General features: G+C 42.1%; 1 protein-coding gene across 5 annotated transcripts in view; it reads right to left on the reverse strand.

Annotated features, from left to right (window-relative positions):
- ABTB3 (ankyrin repeat and BTB domain containing 3) overlaps positions 1–14,825 on the reverse strand; it is a 282,637-nt gene that overhangs the window by 112,531 nt on the left and 155,281 nt on the right. For all 5 annotated transcript variants that reach the window (XM_075938314.1, XM_075938306.1, XM_075938330.1 and 2 more), the window contains one exon: positions 12,286–12,435. In XM_075938314.1, the coding sequence (XP_075794429.1) occupies positions 12,286–12,435 (150 nt within the window). The remainder of the gene's footprint in view (positions 1–12,285; positions 12,436–14,825) is intronic.

Raw genomic sequence — 14,825 nt, forward strand, 5'->3', positions numbered from 1 at the left:
CCAATCCTGACTCCTGCACAATCCCCATATCCCCAGCCCTGAGCCCCACCTCACACACACCTCCCCAAACTCCTGCACTCCACCCTACACTTATATTCCTTACGGGTATTGTCATAGCCCCTTCCCTGAGCCCTGCCCATGGCAAAATACAACACTACCTATACAAAATTGAAGTTACTTTCACCCCCGCAGCCACCCAAATGAAAACACCTTTCACCTAGCTTTTATTTCCATATTTGGGTTTAACCTCTTGTTTCTGGTCATAATTTGTCACACTGCTTCGAGACTGCTCCCTCCTTTTGATTGCAAAGGCATAGAGCCTAGATTAAAAGACATAGGCAAGGATGCTGACTTTCATCAATTGTCTGGCTGTCACTGCGAGAAGCGATGAAACAGAGCATTGGCATAGACAAAGTTCTTATTCACACGTGAGTGGTTACCTTTCCTTTCATCCTCAATACTGTGGCAGAGTCTTCTGGGGATTTGTTATTTCAAAAATATGTAGGTTCAGGATTGAAAAAGTAAAAAACAAACAAAAGAGGTGGGGTAAGGAATCTTTGTAGGGTAAAAAGAAAAGGTTTCCTCAAGCCTGAAGGAAAGGAATGCTGTCCTCTACCTGTATACAGCCAGTCCCTGACTTACAAACCCATCGACTTCCGACCATCCACACTTACGACCAACCTCCCATTAACCCCATTACAGCCGGTCCCCGACTTAAGAATGCACCAGCCGCATTTACCAACAGCGCGGCTGTATGTAAAAGCATGTATTTCCGACTAATGAACAAATCGAGTTACGACCAGGTGTTTGGAACATAACCCATTCGTAAGTTGGGGACCGGTTGTATTTAAATATATGTCTGACGCAGCAAATCAAAATATTATTCAAGGCTAAAAAGCTCCATCTTAGCTCTCTTGTGTTATTGATTCACAACATGTTTTCAGAATAGCCCAGACTGAAATAAAAGCTTCAACTACTTGTGGTTAACACCCTGAATAACAATAAAAAACTCCACGTACACAGCTTGGTATGCCAAATGGCTCTGCATGGAACAATTTCCCCTCCTAGGAAATGAATGTAAACTGGCCAGCTCTTGACTCCAAACAAGCCAGAAGCAGCTTTCTGCGCTAAATATGAAGAGATGCAACTACAGTTGCCAGGTGTCTGGTTTTGAACAGGATAGTCCGGTATTTGAGCTTTCTGTCCGGGAAACAAATTGAGTAAGCTTTATTATTATCATGAGTATCAGTACGTAGTTGCATACTTCCTGGCTGTTAGATACACTCACGCAACTACACAGTAGAGAGGAGGAGGGGGGTGAGGGCGGGACAGAATCCCCGGGGCCGGACTTGCCCAGGCACCCCACTGGGACCATGCGCATGACAGGCAGCACCCCAGGATCTGCATGCACCCGGGCCAGCCCTGCTTCCCTGACCCCCTCCTAGGTAGCCTCACTCCCCGCTGTCCAGTTCCCCTCCCTCTTCCCCTCCTCCCGATCTCCCCTGGCCCGCCCTGCTCCCCCCGACCTCCTGCCAGCCAGCCCTGCTCTCCTCCCATCCGGTTCCCCGCCTCCCCCATCTAAGATCAAGATGGTATTTTTTTAAACCATCTGGTAACCCTAGATGGAACCATCTAGGTCTAGCTCCTGGCCCACACGTGGCCAGAGTTGCCAACCGTCAGTACATTCGTGGACAGTCCATTAAAAAAGAGCTAAAATTGGACCAGTCCATAAAAATCCATAAAAAACAGGTATCAGGAGAAAATACAAAGCTCTGCAGTGGAGCTGACGATTCTCTCCCCCTTGTCTCCAGAATGAACACCTCCAGGGAGTCTACAATTCCTGGGGCAAGGGCAAAGAGGAGAATTCTCCTGACAGGGGCTGCCCCTTTGACCTGCGGCTGCTGTTTTCCCCCTTTGATCTCTTCTTCAGTGTCCCTAGTGCCAGCACAGCAGCAACTTTTGGTGGGTGGGGTGCAGCACACATCCTGCTAGGCCTCCGAGTTGGCGGAGGGGGGTGCGGGGCTGGGTTATAGCAGCCTCCAGTCCCGCAGGCTCCCTGTCACAGCAGGCCAGGCACTTAAATAAACTGTTCTCTCCTGTGCTGGAAGGATTACTGACGATCAAAAATGGACCTGGAAAAATTATTAAAGCATCAATTGACAGTGTGGCTGCCACAATGTATGATCACAAACTGGAGAACCTGGAGGATGCGGATGTGGCTAGGAAGTAGGTTAAACCAGCATAATAACGTTGCTGTTGTGATGTATGAATAAGAACACTGAACACTGTTCACTTTTGTCCTTTAGAGACATCTTTATATTTCAGCAGTTGGCAATCCTGCACTTAGCCTCTTTCTGCTGGTTTGGTATTGTTAAATGGCCAGACACCTACCTTAGTGTAGCAGTCAAGAATTTCCCCAACATAAGATGGATTTTCCTAGCCTGGTTCTAGCCCACCACTACTCACTCCCCTCATCAAGAATTTGGGAACCTGAGAGGGGTATTTAATGGTACAAAGAGACATAGCAGGAACACTCCATGCTCCTGTAATCTCTAGCTAATCTACAGCCCCTAGTGGGTATTTAAAAGACAGTGCTATTTAGAGCAGTCCTGAGGCCCCCCTGTCCCAGGGTTGGTGGGAGTACAACAGCAGTATACAACCATGTCTGCCATCTCTCGTGGGTCCAGCAGCAAATGAAATCTGATGGACCTGCGATCAGGCCCTCAGCAAGGGATACACAAATCTTTTCATATTCTGAGAGAGACTTTGGGGGGCATTTTGTTTACTTTGTCCAGCAACCAATAGGACCTAGAGTGCAAGCCCCTGGTAAGCTTTTGTACTTCTAGCCATTAAATATACACCAGAAATTTGGGAGTGAAGTTTTTCAGTTATGTAGCAAAGATACGTCTCTTCATTTTGTGTGTGTGCGCGCGCGCTCGCTTTGCGACCATATACAAGTATTATTTTTTAAAAACCACAGCCATTCAAGGACATAAGAATGGCCATTCTGGGTAAGACCAAATGTCCATCTAACCCAGTATCCTGTCTTCTAACTGTGGCTAATGCCAGATGCCCCAGAGGGAATGAACACAACAGGTAATCAATCATCAAGTGATCCATCCCGTCACGCATTCTCAGCTTCTGAAAAACAGAGGCTAGGGACACCATCCTTGCCCAATCTGGCTAAGAGCGACTGATGGACATATCACTCATGAGTTTAGCCAGTTCTTTTTTGAACTCTGATATAGTCCTGGCCTTCACAACATCCTCTGGCCAGGAGTTCCACAGATTGACTGTGCGTTGTGTGAAGAAATACTTCCTTTTATTTCTTTTAAACCTGTTGCCTATTAATTTTAGAAGGTGCCCTGCCTGGTTATTGTATTATGAGGAGTAAATAGTACTTTTTTAACTATTTTCTCCTAAACAGTAATAAATTTTCAAGTTCCAATGTGTCCTCTCAAGAAAGTTCTCTTAGCGGCCCACCCACCTACTCATTTCCTTCACACCCAAAAATCCTGAGGCTATGTCTAAACGGCTGGTTTTGCCAGCAGTTGAGTATGCAAATGAAGTGCGGATTAGCATATAGCTGTGCTTCATCTGCACAATTTATACAAGCCGGTTTTGCGCAAAGGGTTTTTGCGCAAAAAAAAGTAATGTGGACAGTTTTGTGCAAACTCTCCCCCCACTTTTTTCCACAAGATCTAGTTTTTGCACCAAAAAATCCATCCACACTACTTTTTTTGCGCAAAGACAGCTCGCATAAATCATGCAAAAGCATGGTGATATGCTAATCCACACGTCATTTGCATATTCACTGTCAGCAAAACCAGCAGTGTAGATGAAGCCTGAAAGTTTTACAACAGGATCTGAAGGTCAACAGAGAAAGGCTCTGACAATTGAGGGAGAAATAAATTGCACATCTAAAAGATGCCTGAGTGAAAAAATGCTCCATCTCCAGCCCTGATTGATTAAACCAGGGGATGATAGTTGCAGTGCTTGTGTTAATTACTACTGCACAGGAAGGGAGGCAATCTATAGGCAAGTTTTTGCAGATTTATCTTCAGTGACTGGCATTGGGGTTTTCCTAGCCCTCATATGAGCCATCATGATGCAAATCCCAACCTGATCTACTATGTCCTCACTGCCGCACTCTGCGCATGTATTGCCATCCTACGACTGCTGCACTGTATAATGTGGAGCATGTCCTATGGTTCTTTGTGCTGCACTAAACTGAGACAGCTCTGATTCTTTCCCAGTGACTTTTGGGAGACCTTTTTTGTCTGTCACATGCAGGGAACTATGGGAAAGCACTGGAGCAATAGCAACACTTACAGTGCATCTACACTGCACCCTAAACTTGAAATAAGAGCTGAATTTTATTCTGAAATAGGCTATTTCGAAATTTGGCGCCGTGTAGATGCGCCAATTTTCAAAATAAAGTGCTATTTCGAGCCATCCCTTTATAGAGATAGCAAAATAGTGTGCCAGTTATTTCAAAAAGTATTTAGAAATAATGGGCGCGTTTCTTGGATGCGGGGTATCCCAAAATAGCCTTGTTGTGCAGACATACCCTTGAGTGATTTAGATTGTGAAAATTCCCACCCAGCATCATGATGAAAATCTCTGTCAGGTGTAATTATGCAGAAATTCAAACCCTGTCTATTTATATGTGATTGGGTTTTGCAGGTTTTTTCGGCTATTTAGGCTTGTTTTGGAGTGGTTTTCTGGAAAGGTGCAGCCAAAGGATAATCCAGTGACCTGCGCTCTATACCTCAGCCAGTCCAGATTCAAAGAACCACCATAATTGGGGGAGAGGTTTTTTTATGAGGGCGGAAGTCAGGTTAGAGGGGACACTGAAGGAAGGGTCTGAGTTAACTGTGCAGTGACGATGTATCTTCTGAGGTAAATAGGGCCATGAACTTAATCCATTTATGTTTTAAGACATCCCCTTACATTGTTAACTCTGCACTAGCTGATGAGTGGTTCTGATTTCAAGCCCAGGAGCACTTTACAAACAGATCTAGCTTTAAAAGCAAACTAAGATCATGTGATCATCATTTTCCCTCTACAAGCATTTCCAGCTCAAAAGCTCTCCTATTTGAGCCATCTGCTACCTGTGGCTGAAACTGCTTATACAAACTACCAAGTGGTAGTCCTGTGTCTCAGGAAGATCTAGGCAGGATGAAAATGAATGGGGAACAGATAGCAGGTATAAAGCCAGCACTTTGATGGTGATTACCTATACATAGGTGCTCAGGGTACGTCTACACTGCATTCCTAGTCGGACTAGGGATGCAAATGGAAACGACCGAAGTAGTTAATGAAGCGGGGATTTAAATATCCCGCGCTTCATTAACATGATCTCGCTGGCGCGCTAGTTTGAATCACAGCTGATTCGAACCAGGAAGTGTGCGCTGGGACACGTTAGTTCAGACTAAAGCCCTTAGTCTGAACTAATGTTACTCCTCAAAAAATGAGGAGTAATGTTAGTTCAGACTAAGGGCTTTAGTCCGAACTAACGCGTCCCAGCGCACACTTCCTGGTTCAAATCAGCTGTGATTCGAACTAGCGCGCCGGCAAGATCATGTTAATGAAGCGCGGGATATTTAAATCCCCACTTCATTAACTACTTCGGTCGTCTCCATTTGCATCCCTAGTCTGAACTAGGGATGCAGGGTAGACGTACCCTCAGATACTACTCCAGAGGATGTGACAAATGTCAAGCTAAAGATATCCTTGGGGGAACCAAGTCAATGAACCAAATGTACCCTTAGTGCAACCCATTAAAGTAAAAGAAGTTACGTTTGGAATGAAGTTAGCTCATTGTCTCTCACATCCATCCCTTTTCCAGCCAGCATGTTCTCTAATCCACCTTCCCCCATTCCTTTCTTCCTCTTAACATAGTTCTCCTCTATTCCTTGTTTTCTCCCATGCACTGTTCTGCTACTCACAGCATCCCTTCCTCCCCTCTTCCTGCCGTACTTTCTATGCCAATATATAAATCGTTGATGAAGAGACTGAACAGAGCCTGTCCCAAAACAGACCCCTGCGGAATCCCACTAGTTATACCTTTCCAGCAGGATTGTAAACCATTAATAACTACTCTCTGAGTATGGTTATCCAGGCAGTTATGCACCCACCTTATAGTAGCCCCATCTAAGTTGTATTTGCCTAGTTTATTGATAAGAATATCATGCGAGACCGTATCAAATGCCTTACTAAAGTCTAGGTATACCACATCCACTGCTTCTCCCTTATCCACAAGACTCGTTATCCTATCAAAGAAAGCTATCAGATTGGTTTGACATGATTTATTCTTTACAAATCCATGCTGGCTGTTCCCTATCACCTTGGAACTTTCCAAGTGTTTACAGATGATTTCCTTAATTACTTGCTCCATTATCTTCCCTGGCACAGAAGTTAAACTAACTGGTCTGTAGTTTCCTGGGTTGTTCTTATTTCCCTTTTTATAAATGGGCACTATATATTTGCCCTTTTCCAGTCTTCTGGAATCTCTCCAGTCTCCCATGATTTTCCAAAGATGATAGCTAGAGGCTCAGATACCTTCTCTATCAGCTCCTTGAGTATTCTAGGATGCATTTCATCAGGCCCTGGTGACTTGCAGGCATCTAATTTTTCTAGGTGATTTTTAACTTGTTCTTTTTTTATTTTATCTTCTAAACCTACCCCCTTCCCACTAGCATTCACTATGTTAGTCATTCCTTCAGACTTCTCAGTGAAGACCGAAACAAAGAAGTCATTAAGCATCTCTGCCATTTCCAAGTTTCCTGTTACTGTTTCTCCCTCCTCACTGAGCAGTGGGCCTACCCTGTCCTTGGTCTTCCTCTTGCTTCTAATGTATTTATAAAAAGTCTTCTTGTTTCCCTTTATCCCCATAGCTAGTTTGAGCTCATTTTGTGACTTTGCCTTTCTAATCTTGTCCCTGCATTCCTGTGTTGTTTGCCTATAGTCATCCTTTGTAATTTGTCCTACTTTCCACTTTTTATATGACTCCTTTTTTATTTTTAGATCATGCAAGATCTCGTGGTTAAGCCAAGGCAGTCTTTTGCCATATTTTCTATCTTTCCGACACAGCGGTATAGCTTGCTTTTTTGGTCCCTTTGAAAAACTGCCAACTCTCCTCAGTTGTTTTTCCTCTCAGTCTTGATTGGGACCTTACCTATCAGCTCTCTGAGCTTACCAAAATCCGCCTTCCCGAAATCCATTGTCTCTATTTTACTGTTCTCCCTTCTACCCTTCCTTAGCATTCTGAACTCTATGATTACATGATCACTTTCACCCAAGCTGCCTTCCACTTTCAAATTCTCAACCAGTTCCTCCCTATTTGTTAGGATCCAATCTAAAACAGCTTCCCCCGGGTAGCTTTTTCAACCTTCTGAAATAAAAAGTTGTCTCCAATGCAGTCTAAGAACTTATTGGATAGTCTGTGCTCCGCTGTGTTATTTTCCCAACATATATCTGGATAGTTGAAGTCAGTTGTTTAAAAAAAGCCTCATCCACTTCTTCTACCTGGGTAGGTTGCCTGTAGTAGACTCTTAGCATGACATCATCCTTGTTTTTAACCCCTTTTAGCCTAACCCAGAGACTCTCGACACTTCCATCTCCTATGTCACACTTCCGTCTCTTATGTCGACTATAGGGCAGGTGTTGAGCTTTTTGAGTTTGTATGCAGAGCACTTGCATACATACTACAATAATAATTTGCTATTGGTGCTATAGTTTTTAGAGCTCTAAATATTAGCCAGTATCTGTTGTTTCAGGACTGATAAGTTGAAGTTTAAGGGCATTGCTGGGGAGAAAAGAGCTTGAACAATTCCCCTGGCAGTCTCATTCTTTTCACAAACTTGCCTACAGGGGGTAGTGTTCTCCAAGAACAATGAGCATGTGAACACAGGACTCAGAATCACCACAATTAATCTATATTTAGATCAACATTTCTGGAGAAAGCAGATTACAGAAATATAGGGTTAGCATAGCATCAAACAGGTATCTGAACCACGAAAAGAAGTCCTCAAAAGTATTTCACTGAAAATTAGAAGAGGTAGTAAAATGAGGAGGCATATAGCCAAAAACTGAAAGCTAGAGTCTTTCATTTGTTTCCATTTAGAATGCAGAAGCTCAGGCAGTCTGCAACTTTGCTCACCTTTGGCATTATTTACAATAATCCAAACAAAAGTAGCTAGGGTTACCACATGGTTTAACAAAAAATACCAAACACCCACCTCCCCCCCCCCCCAAAAAAAGCCCCCCAAAGAACAGAATTTGAGAAAAAAAAATTTTTTTTTTAAAGGAGGCCGCCATCTTGGGTGCCATTTTTAAAACCCCACAGCTCTGACCTGGTAAGCACAAGGAAACCAGGAGCTGGGAGGGAGCCGGCAGGGGTCATTGGCGGGGGGGGGTGGGGGGTGGCGCAGGAGTGGCTTCGCGAGCCACACTTTTCGGAGGGAAAGAGCTGCATGCAGCTTGCGAGCCGTAGGTTGGCCATGGCTGTAGAAGGCGGCATCACGTGGCCAGCTCCCAGGTCTCTGCTGGTTATGTGGGCCAGAGCAGCGTGCACTCCGCTCCCACCCCAGTCCGGCGCCCACCCCAGCATGGTGCCCGGCAAGTGCACCCTCCTGCCCCTCTCCTCACTCCCCCACCAGATGCGGCAGGGGAAAATTGTCCCCACCAGCCTACCATCCCAGGGAAACAGGAAATACCAGACATTTCACATGTCCGGTATTTCCTGGATTTTTTTAATCAGACAGAGCCCGCAAATACCAAACTGTCCAGGTAAATACCGGACACCTGGCAACCCTAAAAGTAGCAACAAGCAAACAACATGCCAACAGGTCTTCCCCAGTACAACCCAACAGGCAGGGCTTTCTCCCCCAAACTGCTCATTCCCCCATAAACAATCACTCCCATGAAGCCCCACTGTCTTCAGATGCCTGGGCAAAAGGACGAACCATACCACCCAGCGTCTGAGCACCTCTGCCGATTATGAATGTGGCAGTATGCTATGGGAAGTGGGGTGGTCTTTTCTGCAGGCAGGTCCCAAGCCATTTAAGGCTATAGAGATTAAATGCTCTTGTCTATTGAGATCACTGAAATGTGGGTGGAGCCCACCAGAACAACAAATGGCCTGATGAAGGAGTGGCTGCTAGCGTGTTGAAATCCTGGAAAGAGTGCCATGAGCCCACCAGAACAAAAGATCCATCCTCTCTGGCCTATGTGGATTCCAGGAAGTGTTGGGCTTCAACCCCTTAAGAACAAAAGAACCCAGGAAACGTCCCAGAGGTGGAGCCTCTGGGCTGACAGCTGTGGAGCCTGAAATCTTCTGTTTATCCACACAATGGATACAACATGAGGAATGAGAGAGCAAACTTCCCCACCACCCCTTCCATGCCTGGTAAGAGATATTGGGAGACATACAACTAAACACAGAGGAGCAGCATGGGACTGAACAGGAGATAACAGCAGAGCAAGGATGGGGGAAGGAATGTTAGAACAGCATGCTCAAGAGCAGAACAGCATGAAGGAGGAGGATGAGAGAGGAGAAGATAGAGATAGGAGGAAAGTAAAGAGGAAGGACAACAATGGACATGGGAGAGTGGACTAGACAAATATATTTCATAGTTAAGATATGAAACAAGGGGGGAGGGGGATGTTACCTGGTTTGTAAGAAAGAAAAGGAGAAACAGGATGAGAAAGAAAAATAATACATACGAGAGAGAGCAAAAAGAAAGTAACAGGGAAAGAAGAAAAAAACAGGAAGAGGGAAGAAAGGAATGGGAAAATGGAAGACCAGACAAGAAAACATACTTGATACACTTAAGCTAGGAGATATTTTATTCTGGACAGAGGCAAAGACTACAAAATACAAAAGTGAAAGTGACTTAATGAGGGAAACAGAAAGAGGGCAGTAATTTGGCTTAGTTTGCCAGCCAGCATCTTGCAGGGAGATAGATTGCTGCTCTTATCCCCAAAGACATTAGCGGCCACACAGTTGGCCACTCAGCAAAGCATCCTGATTCCAGACAGAAAAGGTGAGAGCAAAGAGGCATCTTTCCTTGGCATCTGCATATTTTTGGATGCTAGCTGTTCTGGGCACTTAAATTAATTATTAATGTAAATAAACTCTGCATAATCATGTTCATTTTCTTGGTTGCCAACTACTTGGGGTTTTTTTTAATCACTTTCCTTGGCTATGAAAAATATTTAGTAGCTTTGGCACAGGCTCATGCTTTCCTCTTGTTCAGAGTGTATTTAAGATTGCCACAAAATTTAGGGTCTGGCTCCTAGGGTATTGTGACATGTTATGGTACATACTGACGACTGACTGACTGGCTGACACTCTCCTTCTCTCAGACATTCACATTACCCCCACCACCTCTAACTCTTCTTCTATATCATGTGTGCACATGGGGTTTTGGGGGTGCACTGGCTTGCGGAATCTCTGATTTTTATCAATATGCTTAAGGAACCAGATTCTGCTTTCAGATATCACCACACAATTCCCATTGATTTGAGGAAAAAGGGGATAAAAATCAATGAATTTGTAAAAATATAATTTTTTCATATAAATTAGTTTTTTTCCCAGTTTGTTATTTAAACAATGTTTTTCTTTATAAAAATAAACCTGCTTAAAAAGAGAGATGAATTTAATACAAAACATGTTGAGGGCTAAATTTCTTAAAATATTTTACTAAAATATAAATATGCTGAGTCCATGAGCCTCTATGAAAGATTCTGTGTATTTATCAAAGCAATAACATCTAGCTTTTGAGGTCAAGCTGTATAAATATGGCACAATAGGTTAGCCTAGGTACCTTTGGAGCAAATCTTTTTTTTAAAGAGACTTAGGAAAGTAGGAAGTTAAGCTCTAGCCCCTTTCGCTTATGCATACTTGAAATTTTTTCCAGGCTGACCTGAAATAATCCGTTTAATTTTCTGACTACAATTAATTCCTATGTTTAATACATCTTTTAGTTGTAAATGTAAGACGTGTTTTGATATGAGAAGTTTATGTATCCAAAACATTTAAGTATGTTTTGTTTAATAAATTTGATATGCTGTTTTTGGGGTTTAATTAAATTCCAGTTACTATTCTAATACAGTTTGACACAAATCATAAGCAACAAGTTAATTATCTGCTAAATAAACAGCATTTTCTAACATACTAAAATATACAATTAGTAAGAATCTGAAAAAGTTGAGATCTCTAATAGTTTAAATAAATGTATATATTTATAGTATACTCTCCTATATATAAATGCATATAGTTCTAATATAGTTTCCTTGGTAGTAAAAAGAAGTATCACATCTATGTAAAAGTTCTATTTAGTTGTAAATCAGCATGTTTAATGGTTATATCAATGAGAATGCACCCTTTCTTTAGAAAATAACTGACATACAAAAACAAAAGTTGATTAAAATGGACAATTGAAATTGAGGCTTTCCAACTTAGTGGTTTAAATAATAATCTAAATCTTCTGGATTTAAATCAATCCACCCATCTTAAGGGCATCATTTTCCAGCTACATCCCTGAAGAATAATTCATATGGGTTCTGGGCCAACAGCTAATAGACCCACCACACCATCTTGAAATGTACTGCTACAAGCTCCTCAGTCCACAGTAGCTGCTAGTACAACTACACACAATGCTACCAAATCAGCTAAATATTTGAATTTGAGGCTACAGTGTAAACAAATGCTGTGAGGTTGTTGCTTCAGAGAAACCCTAAGAAGAAACTCACCTTCAACCCCTGCATTTTTACATTGCATTAGGATTCACAGAGCATTTGCTTCTTACAAACAAAACAGGTCTGTGGTGTTCAGGGAACTGAATAATTTATTTATACTGAAAAAATCTTTAGAATTGTGACAGGTAAAGCATCTTATCGTATTGCCCCCAAAATGTTTTGATTAATAACAAATAATTTATTTTCCAGGCAACTAATGCATGTTCCATAGGTTTTATTTTATTTTTTCCTCCCACAGGAAGGGGAGGTGGTGATGAATGATCTAATGGAGTCATTTGTATGTTTGTATCATCTACACACTTTACCCTCTTCTCTTCTAAGGCCTGGTACCAGGCTTCACCTTCCAAACTGACCAGTGAGTGGGGTTGCTATGAAGACAATAAGGCCCTTCTTCCCACTATAAAAGAAGTCTTCCTTGACAGCACTCCTGGGCTCCAGCCTGTGTTTTATAGAGACATGCAAGAACTCATTTTTGGTTCTACTTTAGGAGGAAACAAAGATAAATGGTGCTGCACTTACTGAGTTCGGCGATGCTTCCCACCCGTGTAGCAAGCAAGGATTGCTCTATGGTCCTTAATTCGGACTGGCTAAACATCTGAACTTCGCCAGGTTTATTAGACCTTTGTTGGTCTTTGTGAAGGTTGAGACTTTCTGGCAGGCAAAGAACACCTAAAGTTAATAAGAGAGAAAGAGAAAAGAAAAGATCATTGTCATTTCAGTTACCATGAATAGCTTGCTGTAACAGTCACTCAGACCTTGCTTTGTACGTTTCAAGACAAGGTCCATATGTTTGGAGCTCAAAAGATAGCTATAGATCTTTATAAAACAAAAACATAACACACAATATTGTGGCTGAGTCAGATATTAAAAAAAATATCCCTCCTTAACTTTTCAGAGTATCATTAAGTCTCTCGTGGTCATTGTCCATTCTGGGGATTACATTTTAGAGATGAAGTCAACAGCATTCCAGAGAAATTAAGCAGGGCTCTATACAAATTATCCAAAAACAACTAAATTCAACAAAAAATTCTATTTGAAGAATTCTGTAGGTTAGTTAAAAAACCTATATATAGAAGGGCTAGTCTCTATAAAATAGTATAGGACCTTTCCATAAGAAACATTCCATTTCTAATTGCAATAATAATGGATAGTACAGTATCAAGATATCTACAATGGCATCTAGAAACGTATGGCATTTGTTCTGTAAATAGAACGCCTGGCTGTTAAAATGTTTTAGAGTTTGAACCTTTGCCCATAATTCAGAAGAAGCATGAATAGTTTAATGAATGCACTTTCTCTGGGGTGAATAAAGCCATTGTACCATCCTAGCAAATGGACTAACTCTGATATTTATTCGGATACAAACAGTAACATTCCAACAGCATAATTAATCACTCGATTAAAAGGCCCTAATACCCAATCTCAAACCACAGACGTTAGTGACATCCAAGTGTTTTTAAGGCAGAAGAAATTCTCCCTCTATTGATGTTTGTGAATAGTGGACCATGGCCATGTTGCTGACACGATCACATTACATAAGGCAGATACCCCCTTGGCATAGCCAGATGCGGCTTCAAGGAATCACGTCAACTTAAGTCATTGAAGTCAATGGAGTTGCAATTGCTTATGCCATGGATTAATGTAGACGTGGACCTATATTTGCCTGTGCAATCTGCAAAGCTTTGATGCTCTGTGGTAAAAAGGCAGAGGGTGAAAAAATATGGACAAAAATTGAATTTGGGGTTTTCTCGGTGGGGGGAGGAGTTGTGCTTCTCAAAGGTGCAGGACTGACAACCCTACAGCCCAAACAGACATTGCAAAATAAGTACAGCAACAGGCACAACTCCTTGCCCCCCTAGTCCGCCAATGTAACCCAATGTTTTTCTTGAAGAAGAGGGAATATTCAGTTTTTCTGTCCCACACCAATTAGATACATGGCCTCTCTCCAATGTGAATGCTGCTAATCTAGCCAATGAACATCAACTCAGGAGCTATTTGTCAAGTGGCTACCTCTAGGACTCTTAAACAACAAACTAATTTCACAAAGACTACCAAACAGCCATTCGAGGATAATAATTTTTGGCTATTGTGGACACGAGTGGAAGTCAAGATAGTGATCCAGACAGGAAAGACTCCATGAAAATATGCTTAAAAGACAACTAAACGGACAGTATAAAAATCCTCCTGTTCCAGACTCTCTAGTTTTTCCTGAGCAGAGCTAGGAAGGATCCACTGTAGAGATGTCTAATACATACCTTCAATCTAGTGCTGGATTCTGGCAAGAGGAACCTATGCAAGAGGGCTTTAAACTAGCCCACAATGGAGTAAGGAGATAGGGAGAAATCCTGGTTCCACTGAAGTCAATGGCAAAACTCCTAATATGAATGGGGCAGAATTTCACCCATAGTTCCCAGAAACACAAATAAACCATATTATGAGGTATGGAAAAGGATAAAATACCAAACTGGGATTCAGGAAGCACAATCAGAAAAGTAAACTTATTGAATGAGAGCAGGAGAAACCAATAGAGGAAGGAAAAGACTAGAGATAACATTGAATTGAAGGTCCTGTCTACACTGGCTTTAAAACAGAGTTTAAATACATTTTAAATTCAGTTACAGAGAACCAGTGTTCAGACAACATCAATCCAAACCTGATGCTCAAAAAATATGTGTTATAGTAGTCTGTTTAAACATAGGGATAGCGAGCATGGCTCTCATCCTGGTGTTGTCCAGGCTATGATGAGACCATACTCAGGAGTGGAATGTTATAACAGAAGCGTATGACTTATTTAGAAGAGCAAAGTGAAGAAGGAGTGAGACATCCGAAGCAAGCATGGGGGAAATGGAGAGAATTAAAGAGAGGAGACAAAATAAACCACATATGATAAAGTCTACTTTAAAAATCCTTTTGTGATTGTCTTATTTATCTATATATACTAATCAGCATTTATATCCTGTAGATGCTGAAGGCTTTGAGAAGCACAGCTTTGCTTTTTAAAATGCAAAACTGCCTGAACATTTTAATATGTATTCTCTCTAGTAAATCATTTCCATTTA

Source organism: Pelodiscus sinensis, chromosome 1, assembly GCF_049634645.1.
Source record: "Pelodiscus sinensis isolate JC-2024 chromosome 1, ASM4963464v1, whole genome shotgun sequence".
Classification (NCBI taxonomy): Eukaryota; Metazoa; Chordata; order Testudines; family Trionychidae; genus Pelodiscus; species Pelodiscus sinensis.